The sequence below is a fragment of the Mustelus asterias genome, unplaced genomic scaffold (assembly GCF_964213995.1).
Source record: "Mustelus asterias unplaced genomic scaffold, sMusAst1.hap1.1 HAP1_SCAFFOLD_2823, whole genome shotgun sequence".
In the NCBI taxonomy this organism is placed as follows: Eukaryota; Metazoa; Chordata; class Chondrichthyes; order Carcharhiniformes; family Triakidae; genus Mustelus; species Mustelus asterias.
In genome coordinates, this window is record NW_027592768.1 from 916 (window position 1) to 28012 (window position 27097).

At 51.4% G+C, this 27097-nt stretch overlaps 1 protein-coding gene across 1 annotated transcript; it reads left to right on the forward strand.

Moving 5' to 3' along the window:
- The first annotated feature begins 1482 nt into the window (after nt 1–1482).
- LOC144490056 (CD2 antigen cytoplasmic tail-binding protein 2-like) lies at nt 1483–27097 on the forward strand. The gene is made up of 4 exons (XM_078207868.1): nt 1483–2027; nt 14655–15153; nt 23485–23585; nt 26569–27097. The coding sequence occupies exons 1-4, from the start codon at nt 1938–1940 to the stop codon at nt 26677–26679; spliced, it is 801 nt and encodes a 266-aa protein (XP_078063994.1). The 5' UTR covers nt 1483–1937; the 3' UTR covers nt 26680–27097.

Consider the following 27097-nt stretch of genomic DNA (forward strand, 5'->3'; position numbering starts at 1 on the left):
TTCCTTGCGGTCTTGGGCAGAGCAGGAGCCCCAGACCGAGCTGTGATACACCCGGAAAGGATGCTTTCTATGGGGCATCTGTAAAAGTTGGTGAGAGTCGTAGCGGACATGCCGAATTTCCTTCGCCTCCTGAGAAGGTAGAGGCGTTGGTGGGGCTTTCTTAACGATAGTGTCGGCGTGGGGGGGACCAGGACAGGTTGTTGGTGATCTGGACACCTAGAAACTTGAAGCTCTCTCGACCCTTTCTACTTCATCCCCGTTGATGTCAACAGGGGCATGTTCTCCTTTACGCTTCCTGAAGTCGATGACAATCTCCTTCGTTTTGTTGACACTGAGGGAGAGATTATTGTTGCTGCACCAGTTCACCAGGTATTATAGAAAGGATATTATTAAACTAGAAAGAGTGCAGAAAAGATTTACTAGGATGCTACCGGGACTTGATGGATTGAGTTATAAGGAGGGGCTGGATACACTGGGACTTTTTTCTCTGGAGCGTAGGAGGCTGAGGGGTGATCTTATAGAGGTCTATAAAATAATGAGGGGCACAGATCAGCTAGATAGTCAATATCTTTTCCCCAAAGGTAGGGGAGTCTAAAACTAGAGGGCATAGGTTTAAGGTGAGGGGGGAGAGATACAGAAGGGTCCAGAGGGGCAATTTTTTCACACAGAGGGTGGTGAGTGTCTGGAACGAGCTGCCAGAGGCAGTAGTAGAGGCGGGTACAATTTTGTCTTTTAAGAAGCATTTAGACAGTTACATGGGTACGATGGGTATAGAGGGATATGGGCCAAACGCAGGCAATTGGGACTAGCTTAGGGGTTTTAAAAAAAAGGGGCAGCATGGACAAGTTGGGCCGAAGGGCCTGTTTCCATGCTGTAAACCTCTGTGACTAATACTGGCACGTGTATCGGGACACAGTGAAAAGTATTGTTTCTTGCGCACTATACACACAAAGCATACCGTTCATAGAGAAGGAAAGGAGAGGGTGCAGAATGTAGTGTTACAGTCATAGCTAGGGGTGTAGAGAAAGATCAACTTAACGCGAGGTAGGTCCATTCAAAAGTCTGACGGCAGCAGGGAAGAAGCTGTTCTTGAGTCGATCGGTACGTGACCTCAGACTTTTGTATCTTTTTCCCGACGGAAGAGAGAATGTCCGGGGGTGCGTGGGGGGGGTCCTTGATTATGCCGGCTGCTTTTCCCGAGGCAGCGGGAAGTGTAGACGGAGTCAATGGATGGGAGGCTGGGTTTACGTGATGGATTGGGCTACATTCACGACCCTTTGTAGTTTCTTGCGGTCTTGGGCAGAGCAGGAGCCCCAGACCGAGCTGTGATACACCCGGAAAGGATGCTTTCTATGGGGCATCTGTAAAAGTTGGTGAGAGTCGTAGCTGACATGCCAAATTTCCTTTGCCTCCTGAGAAAGTAGAGGCGTTGGTGGGGCTTTCTTAACTATAGTGTCGGCGTGGGGGGGACCGGGACAGGTTGTTAACAGGAATTTGGATGTGCACTTGTAATGGGGAGAGATGGAAACTCTAACAACAATTAAGAGCAGTGTGGATGAGCACTTGAAAACGCCACAGCGTACGGAGCTACAGAGCAAGTGCTGGGAAGCAGAATAGATGGGGATGGATGGACGGCACAGACGGGGATGGGTCGAAGGGCCTCCTCCATGCTGTAGAACACTCGGACTGTCCTTTTGATTTGATTTGGTGGGCGGGGTGGGAGCCGTGTTCCTGAGGGGGGGGTGGCCACAGGGAGAGTAGGCACACGGTTGGCCACAGGGAGAGTAGGCACACACTGGCGGCTAACTAACAAATCACCGCTCCGTTTCCTCCTCGCCCCACCTACCCCCCCCCCCCACCCGTTAACAGGGCAAGAATCCGCCACCATCGATTACGATGAGGGCATCAAGATCACACCTTTCAACTTGGACGAGGAGATGGAGGAGGGCCATTTCGACTCGGAGGGGAACTACTTCCTCAAGAAGGAGGGTGTCATCCGTGACAACTGGCTGGACAACATCGACTGGGTAAGGGCGGCTTGTCGGGGGGGGGAAGGCAGGAAAAGGGGGATGGGAACAAAGAACAGTACAGCACAGGAAACGGGCAACATCCTGGTAAACCTTCTCTGCACTCTCTCTAACGCCTCCACGTCCTTCTGGTAGTGCGGCGACCAGAACTGGACGCAGTACTCCAAATGTGGCCTAACCAGCGTTCTATACAGCTGCATCATCAGACTCCAGCTTTTATACTCTATACCCCGTCCTATAAAGGCAAGCATACCATATGCCTTCTTCACCACCTTCTCCACCTGTGATGCCACCTTCAAGGATTTGTGGACTTGCACACCCAGGTCCCTCTGTGTTTCTATACTCCTGATGACTCTGCCATTTATTGTATAACTCCTCCCTACATTATTTCCTCCAAAATGCATCACTTCGCATTTATCCGGATTAAACTCCATCTGCCACCTCTCCGCCCAATTTTCCAGCCTATCTATATCCTGCTGTATTGCCCGACAATGCTCTTCGCTATCCGCAAGTCCAGCCATCTTCGTGTCATCCGCAAACTTGCTGATTACACCAGTTACACCTTCTTCCAAATCATTTATATATATCACAAATAGCAGAGGTCCCAGTACAGAGCCCTGCGGAACACCACTGGTCACAGACCTCCAGCCGGAAAAAGACCCTTCGACCACTACCCTCTGTCTCCTATGGCCAAGCCAGTTCTCCACCCATCTAGCCACTTCTCCTTGTATCCCATGAGCCTTAACCTTCTTAACCAACCTGCCATGTGGGACTTTGTCAAATGCCTTACTGAAATCCATATAGACGACATCCACGGCCCTTCCTTCATCAACCGTTTTTGTCACTTCCTCAAAACACTCCACCAAATTTGTAAGGCACGACCTCCCTCTTACAAAACCATGCTGTCTGTCACTAATGAGATTGTTCCGTTCTAAATGCGCATACATCCTGTCTCTAAGAATCTTATGTGTGGAACCGGAGGAGATTGGTGAAGCATTGAACCAATATTTCTCTTCGGTGTTCACGCAAGGGGACATGAATATAGCTGAGGAGGACACTGGGTTGCAAGGGAGTAGAATAGACAGTATTACAGTTGATAAGGAGGATGTGCAGGATATTCTGGAGGGTCTGAAAATAGATAAATCCCCTGGTCCGGATGGGATTTATCCAAGGATTCTCTGGGAGGCAAGAGAAGTGATTGCAGAGCCTCTGGCTCTGATCTTCAGGTCGTCGTTGGCCTCTGGTATAGTACCAGAAGATTGGAGGTTAGCGAATGTTGTCCCATTGTTTAAGAAGGGGAACAGAGACTTCCCCGGGAATTATAGACCGGTGAGTCTCACTTCTGTTGTCGGCAAGATGTTGGAAAAAATTATAAGGGATAGGATTTATAGTTATTTGGAGAGTAATGAATTGATAGGTGATAGTCAGCATGGTTTTGTGGCAGGTAGGTCGTGCCTTACTAACCTTATTGAGTTTTTTGAGAAAGTGACCAAGGAGGTGGATGGGGGCAAGGCAGTGGACGTGGTATATATGGATTTTAGTAAGGCGTTTGATAAGGTTCACCATGGTAGGCTTCTGCAGAAAATGCAGATGTATGGGATTGGGGGTGATCTAGGAAATTGGATCAGGAATTGGCTAGCGGATAGGAAACAGAGGGTGGTGGTTGATAGTAAATATTCATCATGGAGTGCGGTTACAAGTGGTGTACCTCAGGGATCTGTTTTGGGGCCACTGCTGTTTGTAATATTTATTAATGATCTGGATGAGGGTATAGTTGGGTGGATTAGCAAATTTGCTGATGACACCAAAGTCGGTGGTGTGGTAGACAGTGAGGAAGGGTGTCGTAGTTTGCAGGAAGACTTAGACAGGTTGCAAAGTTGGGCCGAGAGGTGGCGGATGGAGTTTAATGCGGAGAAGTGTGAGGTAATTCACTTTGGTAGGAATAACAGATGTGTTGAGTATAGGGCTAACGGGAGGACTTTGAATAGTGTGGAGGAGCAGAGGGATCTAGGTGTATGTGTGCATAGATCCCTGAAAGTTGGGAATCAAGTAGATAAGGTTGTTAAGAAGGCATATGGTGTCTTGGCGTTTATTGGTAGGGGGATTGAATTTAGGAGTCGTAGCGTTATGTTGCAACTGTACACAACTCTGGTGCGGCCGCACTTGGAGTACTGTGTGCAGTTCTGGTCCCCACATTACAGGAAGGATGTGGAGGCTTTGGAGAGGGTGCAGAGGAGGTTTACCAGGATGTTGCCTGGTATGGAGGGGAGATCCTATGAGGAGAGGCTGAGGGATTTGGGATTGTTTTCGCTGGAAAGGCGGCGGCTAAGAGGGGATCTTATTGAAACATATAAGATGATTAGAGGTTTAGATAGGGTGGATAGTGATAGCCTTTTTCCTCTGATGGCGAAATCCAGCACGAAGGGGCATGGCTTTAAATTGAGGGGGGGTAGTTATAGAACCGATGTCAGGGGTAGGTTCTTTACCCAGAGGGTGGTGAGGGATTGGAATGCCCTGCCAGCATCAGTAGTAAATGCGCCTAGTTTGGGGGCGTTTAAGAGATCCGTAGATAGGTTCATGGACGAAAAGAAATTGGTTTAGGTTGGAGGGTCACAGTTTTTTTTTTTTTTTAACTGGTCGGTGCAACATCGTGGGCCGAAGGGCCTGTTCTGCGCTGTAATGTTCTATGTTCTATGTTCTAAGAATCCTCTCCAACAACTTCCCCACCACGGACGTCAAGCTCACCGGCCTATAATTACCCGGGTTATCCCTGCTACCCTTCTTAAATAACAGGACCACATTCGCGATCCTCCAATCCTCAGGGGCCTCACCTGTGTCCAATGAAGAGACAAAGATTTCTGTCAGAGGCCCAGCAATTTCACCTCTCGTCTCCCTGAGCAGTCGAGGATAGATGCCATCAGGCCCTGGGGAGCATATCACCCATTGCAGAGCAGAATCGAAGGACCAAGTGGCCTAATCCTGCTCCTATATCTTCTGAACTTGTACCCCTTTGATCTGATTTATTATTGTCACGTGTATCGGGATACAGTGAAAAGTATTGTTTCTTGCACGCTATACAGACAAAGCATACCGTTCATAGAGAAGGAAAGGAGAGGGTGCAGAATGTAGTGTTACAGTCACAGCTAGGGTGTAGAGAAAGATCAGCTTAATGCGAGGTAGGTCCATTCAAAAGTCTGACAGCAGCAGGGAAGAAGCTGTTCTTGAGTCGGTCGGTACGTGACCTCAGACTTTTGTATCTTTTCCCCGACGGAAGAAGGTGGAAGAGAGAATGTCCGGGGTGCGTGAGGTGGTCCTTGATTATGCCGGCTGCTTTTCCTCGAGGCAGCGGGAAGTGTAGACGGAGTCAATGGATGGGAGGCTGGTGATGGACTGGGCTACATTCACGACCCTTTGTAGTTCCTTGCGGTCTTGGGCAGAGCAGGAGCCCCAGACCGAGCTGTGATACACCCGGAAAGGATGCTTTCTATGGGGCATCTGTAAAAGTTGGTGAGAGTCGTAGCTGACATGCCGAATTTCCTTCGCCTCCCTGAGAAAGTAGAGGCGTTGGTGGGACTTTCTTAACTATAGAGTCAGCCCTGGTGACGCATCAATATTTCTGACAATATGGTTGATTCTCAGCTTACCAAAACATCAAATTTAAATCTAATAGGCTACTGGGGGCGGGCGGGGTCTGGAGAAGGGGGCGGCACTACCCCTGACGTTGGGGAGCGAGGGTGGAGACACAGGAGGGGCAAGGGGGGGTTATGAAGAGGAGGTGGATCCCCTGAGCTTACACCTAACCTCTCAGAGGAGTCCCTCTCTTCATCATCTGTTAAAGTGCGTGTGAGAAGGGGGAGTATCTGAGCTTCCGCAACTTTTCGTGGCTAAATCAGAATAACTCCCCTGAGACTCTCTCTGTAAAAGCAACAAGTAACACTTTATTGATCTAACTAATAGTGAACAGGTTAACGAAACTATTCCCAACCCAATAAAACACCATTCTAATGGAGTGCTGCTTCGATCAATCCCATTCCCGTTTATGAACCCAAAAAATAGAATTGTTCGTCACTCTCTAAATTACAACCAGGTTTGTCATCTTCCGGAATCTTCCGTCTTCTTTTGCGATCTTCACTGTTATAAGACAGAGGAGCAGAATGTGGCCACTCGGCCCATCGAGTCTGCTCCGCCATTCTATCATGGCTGATATTTTTCTCATACCCATTCTCCTGCCTTTTCCCCCGATCCCCTTATTAATCAAGAATCTATCTCTGTCTTAAAGACACTCAATGACCCGACCTCCTCTGCGGCAAAGAGTTCCACACATTCACCACTGAAGAAATTCCTCCTCATCTCTGTTTTTAAGGATCGTCCCTTCAGCCTGAGGTTGCGTTCCCTCCGGTTCTAGTTTTTCCTCCTGGTGGAAACATCCTCTCCACGTCCACTCTATCCAGGCCTCGCAGTATCCTGTAAGTTTCAATAAGATCTCTCGTCCTTCTAAACTCCCAACCAGTACAGATCCCAGAGTCCTCAACCCGTTCCTCATCCGACAAGCTCTTCATCCCAGGGATCGTTCTTGTGAACCTCCTCCGGACCCTCTCCGAGGCCGGCACATCCTTCCTTAGATACGGGGGCCCAAAACCGCTCGCAATACTCCAAATGGGGGTCTGACCAGAACCTTATACAGCCTCAGAAGTCCATCCCTGCTCTTGTATTCTAGCCCTCTCGACATGAATGCTAACATTGCGTTTGCCTTCCTAACTGCCGACTGAACCTGCACGTTAACCTTAAGAGAATCTTGAACAATGATTCCCAAGTCCCTTTGTGCTTCTGATTTCCTCGGCATTTTCCCATTCCCCATCCCCGTCTTTTATACACGGCATTGGTGAGGCCAGACCTGAATTATTTTGCACAGTTTTGGTCCCTTATTTGAGGAAAGATGCAGCGGCGTCCCCTCCCGATTCCCATATTTGTCGAGTTGCCCCTTAAATGCCGCTATTGTACCCACTCCCACCACCTCCGCGGGCAGTGCGTGCCAGACACTCACCCCCCGCTCTGTGTAAAAATAACTTGTCTCGTACATCTCCTCCAAACCTTGCCCCTCGCACCTTAAACCTAGATCCCCGAGTACTTGTCTTTTCCACCCTAGGAAAAAGCACCTGACTATCCACTCTGTCCCTCATAATCTTGTAAACTTCTATTGGGTCGCCTCTCAATCTCCGTCATTGCAAACTGAGTTTCTCCAACCTCTCCTCATAGCTAATGCCCTCCATACCAGGCAACATCCTGGTAAATCTTTTCTGTACCCTCTCCAAAGCCTCCACATCCTTCTGGTAGCGTGGCGACCAGAATTGAACACTATATTCCAAAATGAGGCCCAACTAAGGTTCGATAAAGCACAGGTTTAGATACAGAGTAAAGCTCCCTCTACACTGTCCCCCATCAAACACTCCCAGGACAGGTACAGCACGGGGTTAGATACAGAGTAAAGCTCCCTCTACACTGTCCCCCATCAAACACTCCCAGGACAGGTACAGCACGGGTTTAGATACAGAGTAAAGCTCCCTCTACACTGTCCCCCATCAAACACTCCCAGGACAGGTACAGCACGGGGTTAGATACAGAGTAAAGCTCCCTCTACACTGTCCCCCATCAAACACTCCCAGGACAGGTACAGCACGGGGTTAGATACAGAGTAAAGCTCCCTCTACACTGTCCCCCATCAAACACTCCCAGGACAGGTACAGCACGGGGTTAGATACAGAGTAAAGCTCCCTCTACACTGTCCCCCATCAAACACTCCCAGGACAGGTACAGCACGGGGTTAGATACAGAGTAAAGCTCCCTCTACACTGTCCCCCATCAAACACTCCCAGGACAGGTACAGCACGGGGTTAGATACAGAGTAAAGCTCCCTCTACACTGTCCCCATCAAACACTCCCAGGACAGGTACAGCACGGGGTTAGATACAGAGTAAAGCTCCCTCTACACTGTCCCCATCAAACACTCCCAGGACAGGTACAGCACGGGGTTAGATACAGAGTAAAGCTCTCTCTACACTGTCCCCATCAAACACTCCCAGGACAGGGACAGCACGGGGTTAGAAACAGAGTAAAGCTCCCTCTACTCTGTCCCCATCAAACACTCCCAGGACAGGTACAGCACGGGGTTAGATACAGAGTAAAGCTCCCTCTACACTGTCCCCCATCAAACACTCCCAGGACAGGTACAGCACGGGGTTAGATACAGAGTAAAGCTCCCTCTACACTGTCCACATCAAACACTCCCAGGACAGGTACAGCACGGGGTTAGATACAGAGTAAAGCTCCCTCTACACTGTCCCCCATCAAACACTCCCAGGACAGGTACAGCACGGGGTTAGATACAGAGTAAAGCTCCCTCTACACTGTCCCCCATCAAACACTCCCAGGACAGGTACAGCACGGGGTTAGATACAGAGTAAAGCTCCCTCTACACTGTCCCCATCAAACACTCCCAGGACTGGTACAGCACGGGGTTAGATACAGAGTAAAGCTCCCTCTACACTGTCCCCATCAAACACTCCCAGGACTGGTACAGCACGGGGTTAGATACAGAGTAAAGCTCCCTCTACACTGTCCCCATCAAACACTCCCAGGACAGGTACAGCACGGGGTTAGATACAGAGTAAAGCTCCCTCTACACTGTCCACCATCAAACACTCCCAGGACAGGTACAGCACGGGGTTAGATAGAGAGTAAAGCTCCCTCTACACTGTCCCCCATCAAACACTCCCAGGACAGGGACAGCATGGGGTTAGATAGAGAGTAAAGCTCCCTCTACACTGTCCCCCATCAAACACTCCCAGGACAGGTACAGCACGGGGTTAGATACAGAGTAAAGCTCCCTCTCCACTGTCCCCCATCAAACACTCCCAGGACAGGTACAGCATGGGGTGAGATACAGAGTAAAGCTCCCTCTCCACTGTCCCCCATCAAACACTCCCAGGACAGGTACAGCACGGGGTTAGATACAGAGTAAAGCTCCCTCTACACTGTCCCCATCAAACACTCCCAGGGCAGGTACAGCACGGGGTTAGATACAGAGTAAAGCTCCCTCTACACTGTCCCCATCAAACACTCCCAGGACAGGTACAGCACGGGGTTAGATACAGAGTAAAGCTCCCTCTACACTGTCCCCCATCAAACACTGCCAGGACAGGTACAGCACGGGGTTAGATACAGAGTAAAGCTCCCTCTACACTGTCCCCATCAAACACTCCCAGGACTGGTACAGCACGGGGTTTGATACAGAGTAAAGCTCCCTCTACACTGTCCCCATCAAACACTCCCAGGACAGGGACAGCACGGGGTTAGATACAGAGTAAAGCTCCCTCCACACTGTCCCCCATCAAACACTCCCAGGACAGGTACAGCACGGGGTTAGATACAGAGTAAAGCTCCCTCTACACTGTCCCCATCAAACACTCCCAGGGCAGGTACAGCACGGGGTTAGATACAGAGTAAAGCTCCCTCTACACTGTCCCCATCAAACACTCCCAGGACAGGTACAGCACGGGGTTAGATACAGAGTAAAGCTCCCTCTACACTGTCCCCCATCAAACACTCCCAGGACAGGTACAGCACGGGGTTAGATACAGAGTAAAGCTCCCTCTACACTGTCCCCATCAAACACTCCCAGGACTGGTACAGCACGGGGTTAGATACAGAGTAAAGCTCCCTCTACACTGTCCCCATCAAACACTCCCAGGACAGGTACAGCACGGGGTTTGATACAGAGTAAAGCTCCCTCTACACTGTCCCCATCAAACACTCCCAGGACAGGGACAGCACGGGGTTAGATACAGAGTAAAGCTCCCTCCACACTGTCCCCATCAAACACTCCCAGGACAGGTACAGCACGGGGTTAGATACAGAGTAAAGTTCCCTCTACACTGTCCCCCATCAAACACTCCCAGGACAGGTACAGCACGGGGTTAGATACAGAGTAAAGCTCCCTCTACACTGTCCCCATCAAACACTCCCAGGACAGGGACAGCACGGGGTTAGATACAGAGTAAAGCTCCCTCTGCACTGTCCCCCATCAAACACTCCCAGGACAGGTACAGCACGGGGTTAGATACAGAGTAAAGTTCCCTCTACACTGTCCCCCATCAAAACTCCCAGGACAGGTACAGCACGGGGTTAGATACAGAGTAAAGCTCCCTCTACACTGTCCCCCATCAAACACTCCCAGGACAGGTACAGCACGGGGTTAGATACAGAGTAAAGCTCCCTCTACACTGTCCCCCATCAAACACTCCCAGGACAGGTACAGCACGGTGTTAGATACAGAGTAAAGCTCCCTCTACACTGTCCCCCATCAAACACTCCCAGGACAGGTACAGCACGGGGTTAGATACAGAGTAAAGCTCCCTCTACACTGTCCCCATCGAACACTCCCAGGACAGGTACAGCACGGGGTTAGATACAGAGTAAAGCTCCCTCTACACTGTCCCCCATCAAACACTCCCAGGACAGGTACAGCACGGGGTTAGATACAGAGTAAAGCTCCCTCTACACTGTCCCCCATCAAACACTCCCAGGACAGGTACAGCACGGGGTTAGATACAGAGTAAAGCTCCCTCTACACTGTCCCCATCAAACACTCCCAGGACAGGGACAGCACGGGGTGAGATACAGAGTAAAGCTCCCTCTACACTGTCCCCATCAAACACTCCCAGGACAGGGACAGCACGGGGTTAGATACAGAGTAAAGCTCCCTCTACACTGTCCCCATCAAACACTCCCAGGACAGGGACAGAACGGGGTTAGATACAGAGTAAAGCTCCCTCTACACTGTTCCAATCAAACACTCCCAGGACAGGTACAGCACGGGGTTAGATACAGAGTAAAGCTCCCTCTACACTGTCCCCCATCAAACACTCCCAGGACAGGTACAGCACGGGGTTAGATACAGAGTAAAGCTCCCTCTACACTGTCCCCCATCAAACACTCCCAGGACAGGTACAGCACGGGGTTAGATACAGAGTAAAGCTCCCTCTACACTGTCCCCCATCAAACACTCCCAGGACAGGTACAGCACGGGGTTAGATACAGAGTAAAGCTCCCTCTACACTGTCCCCATCAAACACTCCCAGGACAGGTACAGCACGGGGTTAGATACAGAGTGAAGCTCCCTCTACACTGTCCCCCATCAAACACTCCCAGGACAGGTACAGCACGGGGTTAGATACAGAGTAAAGCTCCCTCTACACTGTCCCCCATCAAACACTCCCAGGACAGGTACAGCACGGGGTTAGATACAGAGTAAAGCTCCCTCTACACTGTCCCCATCAAACACTCCCAGGACAGGGACAGCACGGGGTGAGATACAGAGTAAAGCTCCCTCTACACTGTCCCCATCAAACACTCCCAGGACAGGGACAGCACGGGGTTAGATACAGAGTAAAGCTCCCTCTACACTGTCCCCATCAAACACTCCCAGGACAGGTACAGCACGGGGTTAGATACAGAGTAAAGCTCCCTCTACACTGTTCCAATCAAACACTCCCAGGACAGGTACAGCACGGGGTTAGATACAGAGTAAAGCTCCCTCTACACTGTCCCCCATCAAACACTCCCAGGACAGGTACAGCACGGGGTTAGATACAGAGTAAAGCTCCCTCTACACTGTCCCCCATCAAACACTGCCAGGACAGGTACAGCACGGGGTTAGATACAGAGTAAAGCTCCCTCTACACTGTCCCCCATCAAACACTCCCAGGACAGGTACAGCACGGGGTTAGATACAGAGTAAAGCTCCCTCTGCACTGTCCCCCATCAAACACTCTCAGGACAGGTACAGCACGGGGTTAGATACAGAGTAAAGCTCCCTCTACACTGTCCCCCATCAAACACTCCCAGGACAGGTACAGCACGGGGTTAGATACAGAGTAAAGTTCCCTCTACACTGTCCCCATCAAACACTCCCAGGACAGGTACAGCACGGGGTTAGATACAGAGTAAAGCTCCCTCTACACTGCCCCCATCAAACACTCCCAGGACAGGTACAGCACGGGGTTAGATACAGAGTAAAGCTCCCTCTACACTGTCCCCCATCAAACACTCCCAGGACAGGTACAGCACGGGGTTAGATACAGAGTAAAGCTCCCTCTACACTGTCCCCATCAAACACTCCCAGGACTGGTACAGCACGGGGTTAGATACAGAGTAAAGCTCCCTCTACACTGTCCCCATCAAACACTCCCAGGACAGGTACAGCACGGGGTTTGATACAGAGTAAAGCTCCCTCTACACTGTCCCCATCAAACACTCCCAGGACAGGGACAGCACGGGGTTAGATACAGAGTAAAGCTCCCTCCACACTGTCCCCCATCAAACACTCCCAGGACAGGTACAGCACGGGGTTAGATACAGAGTAAAGCTCCCTCTACACTGTCCCCATCAAACACTCCCAGGGCAGGTACAGCACGGGGTTAGATACAGAGTAAAGCTCCCTCTACACTGTCCCCATCAAACACTCCCAGGACAGGTACAGCACGGGGTTAGATACAGAGTAAAGCTCCCTCTACACTGTCCCCCATCAAACACTCCCAGGACAGGTACAGCACGGGGTTAGATACAGAGTAAAGCTCCCTCTACACTGTCCCCATCAAACACTCCCAGGACAGGTACAGCACGGGGTTAGATACAGAGTAAAGCTCCCTCTACACTGTCCCCATCAAACACTCCCAGGACAGGTACAGCACGGGGTTAGATACAGAGTAAAGCTCCCTCTACACTGTCCCCCATCAAACACTCCCAGGACAGGTACAGCACGGGGTTAGATACAGAGTAAAGCTCCCTCTACACTATCCCCCATCAAACACTCCCAGGACAGGTACAGCACGGGGTTAGATACAGAGTAAAGCTCCCTCTACACTGTCCCCCATCAAACACTCCCAGGACAGGTACAGCACGGGGTTAGATACAGAGTAAAGCTCCCTCTACACTGTCCCCCATCAAACACACCCAGGACAGGGACAGCACGGGGTTAGATACAGAGTAAAGCTCCCTCTACACTGTCCCCCATCAAACACTCCCAGGACAGGTACAGCACGGGGTTAGATACAGAGTAAAGCTCCCTCTACACTGTCCCCATCAAACACTCCCAGGACAGGTACAGCACGGGGTTAGATACAGAGTAAAGCTCCCTCTACACTGTCCCCATCAAACACTCCCAGGACAGGTACAGCACGGGGTTAGATACAGAGTAAAGCTCCCTCTACACTATCCCCCATCAAACACTCCCAGGACAGGTACAGCACGGGGTTAGATACAGAGTAAAGCTCCCTCTACACTGTCCCCATCAAACACTCCCAGGACAGGGACAGCACGGGGTTAGATACAGAGTAAAGCTCCCTCTACACTGTCCCCCATCAAACACACCCAGGACAGGGACAGCACGGGGTTAGATACAGAGTAAAGCTCCCTCTACACTGTCCCCATCAAACACTCCCAGGACAGGTACAGCACGGGGTTAGATACAGAGTAAAGCTCCCTCTACACTGTCCCCATCAAACACTCCCAGGACAGGGACAGCACGGGGTTAGATACAGAGTAAAGCTCCCTCTACACTGTCCCCCATCAAACACTCCCAGGACAGGTACAGCACGGGGTTAGATACAGAGTAAAGCTCCCTCTACACTGTCCCCATCAAACACTCCCAGGACAGGGACAGCACGGGGTTAGATACAGAGTAAAGCTCCCTCTACACTGTCCCCCATCAAACACTCCCAGGACAGGGACAGCACGGGGTTAGATACAGAGTAAAGCTCCCTCTACACTGTCCCCCATCAAACACTCCCAGGACAGGGACAGCACGGGGTTAGATACAGAGTAAAGCTCCCTCTACACTGTCCCCCATCAAACACTCCCAGGACAGGTACAGCACGGGGTTAGATACAGAGTAAAGCTCCCTCTACACTGTCCCCCACCAAACACTCCCAGGACAGGTACAGCACGGGGTTAGATACAGAGTAAAGCTCCCTCTACACTGTCCCCCATCAAACACTCCCAGGACAGGTACAGCACGGGGTTAGATACAGAGTAAAGCTCCCTCTACACTGTCCCCATCAAACACTCCCAGGACAGGTACAGCACGGGGTTAGATACAGAGTAAAGCTCCCTCTACACTGTCCCCCATCAAACACTCCCAGGACAGGTACAGCACGGGGTTAGATACAGAGTAAAGCTCCCTCTACACTGTCCCCCATCAAACACTCCCAGGTCAGGTACAGCACGGGGTTAGATACAGAGTAAAGCTCCCTCTACACTGTCCCCCATCAAACACTCCCAGGACAGATACAGCACGGGGTTAGATACAGAGTAAAGCTCCCTCTACACTGTCCCCATCAAACACTCCCAGGACAGGTACAGCACGGGGTTAGATACAGAGTAAAGCTCCCTCTGCACTGTCCCCATCAAACACTCCCAGGACAGGTACAGCACGGGGTTAGATACAGAGTAAAGCTCCCTCTACACTGTCCCCCATCAAACACTCCCAGGACAGGTACAGCACGGGGTTAGATACAGAGTGAAGCTCCCTGTTCGGGGCCTGATCCGTGCTGTGTGTGTTTCCCGTTCTAGGTGCGGGTGGAGCAGAGGTCCCCACGGTGGGATCTGGACAGCGAGAGCGCGGAGCCCCCCACGGACGTGCGCACCCTGCTGGAGAACATTCTGGAACTGCTGAAGCCCGGGGAGACGGTGGCCAGAGCGATCCGGCGTCTGGGGGGCAAAGGGGGGAGCGGCAAGAGCCAGACCGGCAGACGCCCCTGGGAGGCCAAGCGGCGGAAGAGGGAGGGGGAGGGAGAGGAGGAGGGCGAGGGGGCAACCACGGAGGAGGAGGAGGAGGAGGAGAGGCGGAGGAGCGAGTGTTTGGACCGCCTGACCGGCCTGGCTGACCAGATGGTGGCCTGGGGAGAGTACGAGATCTATCAGGACACCTACGAGAAGGTGCGTCACCGGCTCCGGAAGGCGAGTGCGCAGCCCCCCAAGTCTGCAGCTGCCGCGGACCCCCTGGACATGTTCGCTGAACAGATCGACGAGACTCTCCTCAAACCAAGAGAGGAAACCTCACCAGAGACAGGTGTGACCCCCCTCTCTGTCCCCCTAACTGCCTCTCTCTCTGTCCCCCTAACTCCCTCTCTCTCTGTCCCCCTAACTCCCTCTCTCTCTCTGTCCCCCTAACCCCCTCTCTCTCTGTCCCCCAAACTCCCTCTCTGTCCCCCTAACTCCCTCTCTCTCTGTCCTCCTAACTCCATCTCTCTGTCCCCCTAACCCCCTCTCTCTCTGTCCCCCAAACTCCCTCTCTGTCCCCCTAACTCCCTCCCGCTCTCTCTGTCCCCCTAACTCCCTCTCTCTCTGTCCCCCTAACTCCCTCTCTCTCTGTCCCCCTAACTCCCTCTCTCTCTCTCTGTCCCCCTAACTCCCTCTCTCTCTGTCCCCCTAACTCCCTCTCTCTCTGTCCCCCTAACTCCCTCTCTCTCTGTCCCCCTAACTCCCTCTCTCTCTGTCCCCCTAACTCCCTCTCTCTCTGTCCCCCTAACTCCCTCTCTCTCTGTCCCCCTAACTCCCTCTCTCTCTGTCCCCCTAACTCCCTCTCTCTCTGTCCCCCTAACTCCCTCTCTCTCTGTCCCCCTAACTCCCTCTCTCTCTGTCCCCCAAACTCCCTCTCTCTCTGTCCCCCTAACTCCCTCTCTCTGTCCCCCTAACTCCCTCTCTCTCTGTCCCCCTAACTCCCTCTCTCTCTATCCCCCAAACTCCCTCTCTCTCTGTCCCCCTAACTCCCTCTCTCTCTGTCCCCCTACCTCCCTCTCTCTCTGTCCCCCTAACTCCCTCTCTCTCTCTCTGTCCCCCAACTCCCTCTCTCTCTGTCCCCCTAACTCCCTCTCTCTCTGTCCCCCAAACTCCCTCTCTCTCTGTCCCCCTAACTCCCTCTCTCTGTCCCCCTAACTCCCTCTCTCTCTGTCCCCCTAACTCCCTCTCTCTCTGTCCCCCTAACTCCCTCTCTCTCTGTCCCCCAAACTCCCTCTCTCTCTGTCCCCCAAACTCCCTCTCTCTCTGTCCCCCTAACTCTCTCTCTCTCAGGGAGATATCTGTACACTGACTGGTGTCTCTCAGTATTCTCTCAGGGAGATATCTGTACACTGACTGGTGTCTCTCAGTCCCCTGTCTCTCTCTCAGGGAGATATCTGTACCCTGACTGGTGTCTCTCAGTCCCCTCTCTCTCTCTCAGGGTGATATCTGTACACTGACTGGTGTCTCTCAGTCCCCTCTCTCTCTCAGGGAGATATCTGTACACTGACTGGTGTCTCTCTGTCTCCTCTCTCTCTCAGGGGGATATCTGTACACTGACTGGTGTCTCTCAGTCCCCTCTCTCTCAGGGAGATATCTGTACACTGACTGGTGTCTCTCTGTCTCCTCTCTCTCTCAGGGGGATATCTGTACACTGACTGGTGTCTCTCAGTCCCCTCTCTCTCTCTCAGGGAGATATCTGTACACTGACTGGTGTCTCTCAGTCCCCTCTCTCTCTCTCAGGGAGATATCTGTACCCTGACTGGTGTCTCTCAGTCCCCTCTCTCTCTCTCAGGGTGATATCTGTACACTGACTGGTGTCTCTCAGTCCCCTCTCTCTCTCTCTCAGGGATATATCTGTACACTGACTGGTGTCTCTCTGTCTCCTCTCTCTCTCTCTCTCAGGGGGATATCTGTACACTGACTGGTGTCTCTCAGTCCCCTCTCTCTCAGGGAGATATCTGTACACTGACTGGTGTCTCTCTGTCTCCTCTCTCTCTCAGGGGGATATCTGTACACTGACCGGTGTCTCTCAGTCCCCTCTCTCTCTCAGGGAGATATCTGTACACTGACTGGTGTCTCTCAGTCCTCTCTCTCTCAGGGAGATATCTGTACACTGACTGGTGTCTCTCAGTCCTCTCTCAGGGAGATATCTGTACACTGACTGGTGTCTCTCAGTCCCCTCTCTCTCTCTCTCAGGGAGATATCTGTACACTGACTGGTGTCTCTCAGTCCCCTCTCTCTCTCTCAGGGAGATATCTGTACACTGACTGGTGTCACTCAGTCCCCTCTCTCTCTCACTCAGGGAGATATCTGTACACTGACTGGTGTCTCTCAGTCCCCTCTCTCTCTCTCGGGGAGATATCTGTACACTGACTGGTGTCTCTCAGTCCCCTCTCTCTCTCTCTCAGGGAGATATCTGTACACTGACTGGTGTCTCTCAGTCCCCTTTCTCTCTCTCAGGGAGATACCTGTACACTGACTGCTGTCTCTCAGTCCCCTCTCTTTCTCTCAGGGAGATATCTGTACACTGACTGGTGTCTCTCAGTCCCCTCTCTCTCTCTCTCTCAGCGTGATATCTGTACACTGACTGGTGTCTCTCAGTCCTCTCTCAGGGAGATATCTGTACACTGACTGGTGTCTCTCAGTCCCCTCTCTCTCTCTCAGGGAGATATCTGTACACTGACTGGTGTCTCTCAGTCCCCTCTCTCTCTCACAGGGGGATATCTGTACACTGACTGGTGTCTCTCAGTCCTCTCTCAGGGAGATATCTGTACACTGACTGGTGTCTCTCAGTCCCCTCTCTCTCTCTCAGGGAGATATCTGTACACTGACTGGTGTCTCTCAGTCCCCTCTCTCTCTCTCAGGGGGTTATCTGTACCCTGACTGGTGTCTCTCAGTCCCCTCTCTCTCTCTCAGGGTGATATCTGTACACTGACTGGTGTCTCTCAGCCCCCTCTCTCTCTCTCTCAGGGAGATATCTGTACACTGACTGGTGTCTCTCAGTCCCCTCTCTCTCTCTCAGGGAGATATCTGTACACTGACTGGTGTCTCTCAGTCCCCTCTCTCTCTCTCTCAGGGAGATATCTGTACACTGACTGGTGTCTCTCAGTCCCCTCTCTCTCTCTCAGGGAGATATCTGCACACTGACTGGTGTCTCTCAGTCCCCTCTCTCTCTCTCAGGGAGATATCTGTACACTGACTGGTGTCTCTCTGTCTCCTCTCTCTCTCTCTCAGGGGGATATCTGTACACTGACTGGTGTCTCTCAGTGTCCCCTCTCTCAGGGAGATATCTGTACACTGACTGGTGTCTCTCTGTCTCCTCTCTCTCTCAGGGGGATATCTGTACACTGACTGGTGTCTCTCAGTCCCCTCTCTCTCTCTCAGGGAGATATCTGTACACTGACTGGTGTCTCTCAGTCCCCTCTCTCTCTCTCAGGGAGATATCTATACACTGACTGGTGTCTCTCAGTCCTCTCTCTCAGGGAGATATCTGTACCCTGACTGGTGTCTCTCAGTCCCCTCTCTCTCTCAGGGAGATACCTGTACACTGACCGGTGTCTCTCAGTCCCCTCTCTCTCTCAGGGAGATATCTGTGCACTGACTGGTGTCTCTCAGTCCTCTCTCTCTCAGGGAGATATCTGTACACTGACTGGTGTCTCTCAGTCCTCTCTCAGGGAGATATCTGTACACTGACTGGTGTCTCTCAGTCCCCTCTCTCTCTCTCAGGGAGATATCTGTACACTGACTGGTGTCTCTCAGTCCCCTCTCTCTCTCTCAGGGAGATATCTGAACACTGACTGGTGTCTCTCAGTCCCCTCTCTCTCAGGGAGATATCTGTACACTGACTGGTGTCACTCAGTCCCCTCTCTCTCTCACTCAGGGAGATATCTGTACACTGACTGGTGTCACTCAGTCCCCTCTCTCTCTCACTCAGGGAGATATCTGTACACTGACTGGTGTCACTCAGTCCCCTCTCTCTCTCACTCAGGGAGATATCTGTACACTGACTGGTGTCTCTCAGTCCTCTCTCTCTCTCTCTCAGGGAGATATCTGAACACTGACTGGTGTCTCTCAGTCGTCTCTCTCTCTCTCTACGAGATATCTGTACACTGACTGGTGTCTCTCAGTCCTCTCTCTCTCAGGGAGATATCTGTACACTGACTGGTGTCTCTCAGTCCCCTCTCTCTCTCTCAGGGAGATATCTGTACACTGACTGGTGTCTCTCAGTCCCCTCTCTCTCTCTCAGGGAGATATCTGAACACTGACTGGTGTCTCTCAGTCCCCTCTCTCTCAGGGAGATATCTGTACACTGACTGGTGTCACTCAGTCCCCTCTCTCTCTCACTCAGGGAGATATCTGTACACTGACTGGTGTCACTCAGTCCCCTCTCTCTCTCACTCAGGGAGATATCTGTACACTGACTGGTGTCACTCAGTCCCCTCTCTCTCTCACTCAGGGAGATATCTGTACACTGACTGGTGTCTCTCAGTCCTCTCTCTCTCTCTCTCAGGGAGATATCTGAACACTGACTGGTGTCTCTCAGTCGTCTCTCTCTCTCTCGGAGATATCTGTACACTGACTGGTGTCACTCAGTCCCCTCTCTCTCTCACTCAGGGAGATATCTGAACACAGACTGGTGTCTCTAAGTCGTCTCTCTCTCAGGGAGATATCTGCACACTGACTGGTGTCTCTCAGTCCTCTCTCAGGGAGATATCTGTACACTGACTGGTGTCTCTCAGTCCTCTCTCTCTCAGGGAGATATCTGCACACTGACTGGTGTCTCTCAGTCCTCTCTCAGGGAGATATCTGTACACTGACTGGTGTCTCTCAGTCCCCTCTCTCTCTCTCAGGGAGATATCTGTACACTGACTGGTGTCTCTCCGTCCTCTCTTTCTCTCAGGGAGATATCTGTACACTGACTGGTGTCTCTCAGTCCCCTCTCTCTCTCAGGGGGATATCTGTACACTGACTGATGTCTCTCAGTCCCCTCTCTCTCTCTCTCTCAGAGAGATATCTGTACACTGACTGGTGTCTCTCAGTCCCCTCTCTCTCTCTCAGGGAGATATCTGTACACTGACTGGTGTCTCTCAGTCCCCTCTCTCTCTCTCAGGGAGATATCTGTACACTGACTGGTGTCTCTCAGTCCCCTCTCTCTCTCTCAGGGAGATATCTGTACACTGACTGGTGTCTCTCAGTCCTCTCTCTCTCTCTCTCAGGGGGATATCTGTACACTGACTGGTGTCTCTCAGTCCCCTCTCTCTCTCAGGGGGATATCTGTACACTGACTGGTGTCTCTCAGTCCCCTCTCTCTCTCTCAGGGAGATATCTGTACACTGACTGGTGTCTCTCAGTCCCCTCACTCTCTCTCAGAGAGATATCTGTACACTGACTGGTGTCTCTCAGTCCCCTCTCTCTCTCTCAGGGAGATATCTGTACACTGACTGGTGTCTCTCAGTCCTCTCTCTCTCTCTCTCAGGGAGATATCTGTACACTGACTGGTGTCTCTCAGTCCCCTCTCTCTCTCAGGGAGATATCTGTACACTGACTGGTGTCTCTCAGTCCCCTCTCTCTCTCTCTCTCTGGGAGATATCTGTACACTGACTGGTGTCTCTCAGTCCCCTCTCTCTCTCTCAGGGAGATATCTGTACACTGACTGGTGTCTCTCAGCCCCCTCTCTCTCTCTCTCAGGGAGATATCTGTACACTGACTGGTGTCTCTCAGTCCTCTCTCTCTATCAGGGAGATATCTGTACACTGACTGGTGTCTCTCAGTCCTCTCTCTCTCTCTCAGGGAGATATCTGTACACTGACTGGTGTCTCTCAGTCCCCTCTCTCTCTCAGGGAGATATCTGGACACTGACTGGTGTCTCTCAGTCCCCTCTCTCTCTCTCTCAGGGAGATATCTGTACACAGACTGGTGTCTCTCAGTCCCCTCTCTCTCTCAGGGAGATATCGGGACACTGACTGGTGTCTCTCAGTCCTCTCTCTCTCTCTCAGGGAGATATCTGTACACTGACTGGTGTCTCTCAGTCCCCTCTCTCTCAGGGAGATATCTGTACACTGACTGGTGTCTCTCAGTTCCCTCTCTCTCTCTCTCAGGGAGATATCTGTACACTGACTGGTGTCTCTCAGTCCTCTCTCTCTCTCAGGGAGATATCTGTACACTGACTGGTGTCTCTCAGTCCCCTCTCTCTCTCTCAGGGAGATATCTGTACACTGACTGGTGTCTCTCAGTCCTCTCTCTCTCTCAGGGAGATATCTGTACACTGACTGGTGTCTCTCAGTTCCCTCTCTCTCTCTCTCAGGGAGATATCTGTACACTGACTGGTGTCTCTCAGTCCTCTCTCTCTCTCAGGGAGATATCTGTACACTGACTGGTGTCTCTCAGTCCCCTCTCTCTCTCTCAGGGAGATATCTGCACACTGACTGGTGTCTCTCAGTCCCCTCTCTCTCTCTCAGGGAGATATCTGTACACTGACTGGTGTCTCTCAGTTCCCTCTCTCTCTCTCTCAGGGAGATATCTGTACACTGACTGGTGTCTCTCAGTCCCCTCTCTCTATCTCAGGGAGATATCTGTACACTGACTGGTGTCTCTCAGTCCCCTCTCTCTCTCTCTCAGGGAGATATCTGTACACTGACTGGTGTCTCTCAGTCCCCTCTCTCTCTCTCTCAGGGGGATATCTGTACACTGACTGGTGTCTCTCAGTCCCCTCTCTCTCTCTCTCAGGGAGATATCTGTACACTGACTGGTGTCTCTCAGTCCTCTCTCTCTCTCTCTCAGGGAGATATCTGAACACTGACTGGTGTCTCTCAGTCGTCTCTCTCTCTCTCGGAGATATCTGTACACTGACTGGTGTCACTCAGTCCCCTCTCTCTCTCACTCAGGGAGATATCTGAACACAGACTGGTGTCTCTCAGTCGTCTCTCTCTCAGGGAGATATCTGCACACTGACTGGTGTCTCTCAGTCCTCTCTCAGGGAGATATCTGTACACTGACTGGTGTCTCTCAGTCCTCTCTCTCTCAGGGAGATATCTGCACACTGACTGGTGTCTCTCAGTCCTCTCTCAGGGAGATATCTGTACACTGACTGGTGTCTCTCAGTCCCCTCTCTCTCTCTCAGGGAGATATCTGTACACTGACTGGTGTCTCTCCGTCCTCTCTTTCTCTCAGGGAGATATCTGTACACTGACTGGTGTCTCTCAGTCCCCTCTCTCTCTCAGGGGGATATCTGTACACTGACTGGTGTCTCTCAGTCCCCTCACTCTCTCTCAGAGAGATATCTGTACACTGACTGGTGTCTCTCAGTCCCCTCTCTCTCAGGGAGATATCTGTACACTGACTGGTGTCTCTCAGTCCTCTCTCTCTCTCTCAGGGAGATATCTGTACACTGACTGGTGTCTCTCAGTCCCCTCTCTCTCTCAGGGAGATATCTGTACACTGACTGGTGTCTCTCAGTCCCCTCTCTCTCTCTCTCTCTGGGAGATATCTGTACACTGACTGGTGTCTCTCAGTCCCCTCTCTCTCTCTCAGGGAGATATCTGTACACTGACTGGTGTCTCTCAGCCCCCTCTCTCTCTCTCTCAGGGAGATATCTGTACACTGACTGGTGTCTCTCAGTCCTCTCTCTCTCTCAGGGAGATATCTGTACACTGACTGGTGTCTCTCAGTCCTCTCTCTCTCTCTCAGGGAGATATCTGTACACTGACTGGTGTCTCTCAGTCCCCTCTCTCTCTCAGGGAGATATCTGGACACTGACTGGTGTCTCTCAGTCCCCTCTCTCTCTCTCTCAGGGAGATATCTGTACACAGACTGGTGTCTCTCAGTCCCCTCTCTCTCTCAGGGAGATATCGGGACACTGACTGGTGTCTCTCAGTCCTCTCTCTCTCTCTCAGGGAGATATCTGTACACTGACTGGTGTCTCTCAGTCCCCTCTCTCTCAGGGAGATATCTGTACACTGACTGGTGTCTCTCAGTTCCCTCTCTCTCTCTCTCAGGGAGATATCTGTACACTGACTGGTGTCTCTCAGTCCTCTCTCTCTCTCAGGGAGATATCTGTACACTGACTGGTGTCTCTCAGTCCCCTCTCTCTCTCTCAGGGAGATATCTGTACACTGACTGGTGTCTCTCAGTCCTCTCTCTCTCTCAGGGAGATATCTGTACACTGACTGGTGTCTCTCAGTTCCCTCTCTCTCTCTCTCAGGGAGATATCTGTACACTGACTGGTGTCTCTCAGTCCTCTCTCTCTCTCAGGGAGATATCTGTACACTGACTGGTGTCTCTCAGTCCCCTCTCTCTCTCTCAGGGAGATATCTGCACACTGACTGGTGTCTCTCAGTCCCCTCTCTCTCTCTCAGGGAGATATCTGTACACTGACTGGTGTCTCTCAGTCCCCTCTCTCTCTCTCTCAGGGAGATATCTGTACACTGACTGGTGTCTCTCAGTCCCCTCTCTCTCTCTCTCAGGGGGATATCTGTACACTGACTGGTGTCTCTCAGTCCCCTCTCTCTCTCTCTCAGGGGGATATCTGTACACTGACTGGTGTCTCTCTGTCCTCGCTCTCTCTGGGAGATATTGTGGGGATGTTAATAAGTACGCTCTTCCTGTTTTTGTTTGATCCCAGATATAATCCCAACCGGGTTGACGGAGGTGATGTGGGAATACAAATGGGAGAACAAGGAAGATGCCGAGATCTTTGGTCCTTTCTCGAGTTGTCAGATGCAGGTAGGATTGGACAGAGGGGAGCGACTCTCCATCATTTTGGAATGATGTGACAATATCAGAACCCTTTCCATCACAGCGAGAGAAGGCTTGAGGGCCGGTGGGTTAGCACTGCTGCCTCACAGCGCCAGGGACCTGGGTTCGATTCCCGGCTCGGGTCACTGTCTGTGCGGAGTCTGCACGTTCTCCCCGTGTCTGCGTGGGTTTCCTCCTGGTGCTCCGGTTTCCTCCCACGTTCCAAAGATGTGCGGGTTAGGTGGATTGGCCATGCTAAATTGCCCCTTAGTGTCCAAAGATGTGTAGGTTAGGTGGATTGGCCGTGCTAAATTGCCCCTTCGTGTCCAAAGATGTGCAGGTTAGGTGGATTGGCCATGCTAAATTGTCCCTTAGTGTCCAAAGATGTGCGGGTTAGGTGGATTGGCCATGCTAAATTGTCCCTTAGTGTCCAAAGATGTGCAGGTTAGGGGGATTGGCCATGCTAAATTGTCCCTTAGTGTCCAAAGATGTGCAGGTTAGGGGGATTGGCCATGCTAAATTGCCCCTTAGTGTCCAAAGATGTGTAGGTTAGGTGGATTGGCCATGCTAAATTGCCCCTTAGTGTCCAAAGATGTGCAGGTTAGGTGTATTGGCCGTGCTAAATTGTCCCTTAGTGTCCAAAGATGTTGGGGGATTTTTGGGGTAAATACGTGGGGTTCTGGGGACAGACCCTGGGTGAAATCCTCCTTCAGAGAGTCGATGCAGACGCGATGGGCCGAATGGCCTCCGTCTTCCTGGTTGGGGGTCTGTGTTACCTGTAATATTGAATCACTCCGTGTGTCGTAATAACACATTGACAGCAGCTGACATTAGGAGCAGGAGTCGGCCACCTGGCCCCTCGAGCCTGCCCCGTCATTCAATAAGATCATGGCTGATCTTTGCGTGGACTCAGCTCCACTTACCCGCCCGCTCCCCTTAATTCCTTTCCTGTTCAAAAATCTATCCATCCTTGCCTTAAAAACATTCAATGAGGGAGCCTCAACTGGGTGGGAAATTCCACAGATTCACAACCCTTTGTGTGAAGAAGTTCCTCCTCAACTCAGTCCTAAATCTGCTCCCCCTTATTTTGAGGCCATCCCCCCTAGTTCTAGTTTCACCCGCCAGTGGAAACAACTTCCCTGCTTCTATCTTATCTATTCCCTTCATAATCTCATATGTTTCTATAAGATCTCCCCTCATTCTTCTGAATTCCAATGAGTATAGCCCCAGTCTACTCAGTCTCTCCTCATAAGCCAACTCTCTCAACTCCGGAATCAACCTAGTGAATCTCCTCTGCACCCCCTCCAGTGCCAGTATATCCTTTCTCAAGTAAGGAGACCAAAACTGTACACAGCACTCCAGGTATGGCCTCACCAGCACCTTATACAGCTGCAACATAACCTCGCTGTTTTTAAACTCCATCCCTCTCGCAATGAAGGACAAAATTCCATTTACCTTCTTAATTACCTGCTGCACCTGCAAACTAACTTTTTGCAATTCATAGAATCAGAGATTTACAGCATGGAAACAGGCCCTTCGGCCCAACTTGTCCATGCTGCCCTTTTTTTTTAAACTGCTAAGCTAGTCCCAATTGCCCACATTTGGCCCATATCCCTCTATACCCATCGTACCCATGTAACTGTCTAAACGCTTTTTAAAAGACAAAATTGTACCCGCCTCTACTACTGCCTCTGGCAGCTCGTTCCAGACACTCACCACTCTCTGTGTGAAAAAAATTGCCCCTCTGGACTCTTTTGTATCTCTCCCCTCTCACCTTAAACCGATGCCCTCTAGTTTTAGACTCCCCTACCTTTGGGAAAAGATATTGACGATCTAGCTGATCTGTGCCCCTCATTATTTTATAGACCTCTATAAGGTCACCCCTCAGCCTCCTACGCTCCAGAGAAAAAAGTCCCAGTCTATCCAGCCTCTCCTTATAACTCAAACCATCAAGTCCCGGTAGCATCCTGGTAAATCTTTTCTGCACTCTTTCTAGTTTAATAATATCCTTTCTATAATAGGGTGACCAGAACTGTACACAGTATTCCAAGTGGGGCCTTACCAATGTCTTGTACAACTTCAACAAGACGTCCCAACTCCTGTATTCAATGTTCTGACCGATGAAACCAAGCATGCCGAATGCCTTCTTCACCACTCTGTCCACCTGTGACTCCACTTTCAAGGAGCTATGAACCTGTACCCCTAGATCTCTTTGTTCTGTAACTCTCCCCAACGCCCGACCATTAACTGAGTAAGTCCTGCCCTGGTTCAATCGACCAAAATGCATCACCTTGCATTTGTCAAAATTAAACTCCATCTGCCATTCGTCAGCCCACTGGCCCAATTGATCAAGATCCCGTTGCAATTGGAGATAACCTTCTTCACTGTCCACTATGCCACCAATCTTGGTGTCATCTGCAAACTTACTAACCATGCCTCCTATATTCTCATCCAAATCATTCATATAAATGACAAATAACAGTGGGCCCAGCACTGATCCCTGAGGCACACCGCTGGTCACAGGCCTCCAGTTTGAAAAACAACTCTCTACAACCACTCTCTGGCTTCTGTCAAGAAGCCAATTTTGTCTCCATTTAGATACCTCACCCTGGATCCTGTGAGATTTAACCTTGTGCAACAACCTACCATGCGGTACCTTGTCAAAGGCCTTGCTAAAGTCCATGTAGACAACATCAGCTGCCCTGCCCTCATCGACCTTCTTGGTTACTCTTCATGCTCAAGGACACCCAGGTCCCTCTGCACAGCAGCAGGCTGCAAATTGTTACCATTGGAATATCAGTCCAATAATAATTTAAATAGGAATGGTCGTGGTTTTTATATTGCTGTGACGTGAGTTGAGGGTGTGGTGGAATGTGTCTCGATGTGTCTAATCTGTCCCCCTCTTTATTTTCCGACCCTACCCTGCCCGTGACTCCTTCCCCCCCCCCCCCCCCCGCCTCCCCACACGCAGGACTGGGTGGATCAGGATTATTTCCGTGACGGAGTGTACTGCCGCAAGGTTGGCGAGTCCGCCAGCATCTTCTACAACTCGCGACGGATCGATTTTGAACTCTACACGTGACCCCCACACCCCCCCCCCCCCGGCCTCTGGAGGGGGTGCGGCGCTGAGTGGAGGAACTCCCTCCCGCCACGGAACCCGAGCCCTTCCTGTTCTGGGGCGGGGGGAGGCGTTTGTTGTTGATAAGCTTGCACGGAGACACCACCAGCACCTACCGCTTCTCTCTCTCTCTCCGGCACCCCAACCCCCTCCTCCCCAACCCGCGGGAAGGAAATGTCGATCTTCAAGGACTCATTTGCTCGCGTACGGACTCTATCCCTCGCTCTCTTCCCAGCCCCACTCAAGGCAGAGCTATTTATCACCCCCAGCGACCCCCTATCCCTCCTCCCCCGGTGTTTGCCCGTCAGTGTGTTGACGTCTTATCCGCGTGTCGATATTGACCAGAGGAAAAACATGGCGGATTATTAAATATTGTCTGGAG

Bases quoted from the DNA above. Each gene is read 5' to 3' on its own strand.
- LOC144490056 (XM_078207868.1), top strand. From the start codon at position 1,938: ATGGAGGAGGGCCATTTCGACTCGGAGGGGAACTACTTCCTCAAGAAG. The intron at 2,028-14,654 runs GTAAGGGCGGCT...TTCCCGTTCTAG, and splicing joins GGCTGGACAACATCGACTGG to GTGCGGGTGGAGCAGAGGTC. The intron at 23,586-26,568 runs GTAGGATTGGAC...CCCCACACGCAG, and splicing joins TCTCGAGTTGTCAGATGCAG to GACTGGGTGGATCAGGATTA.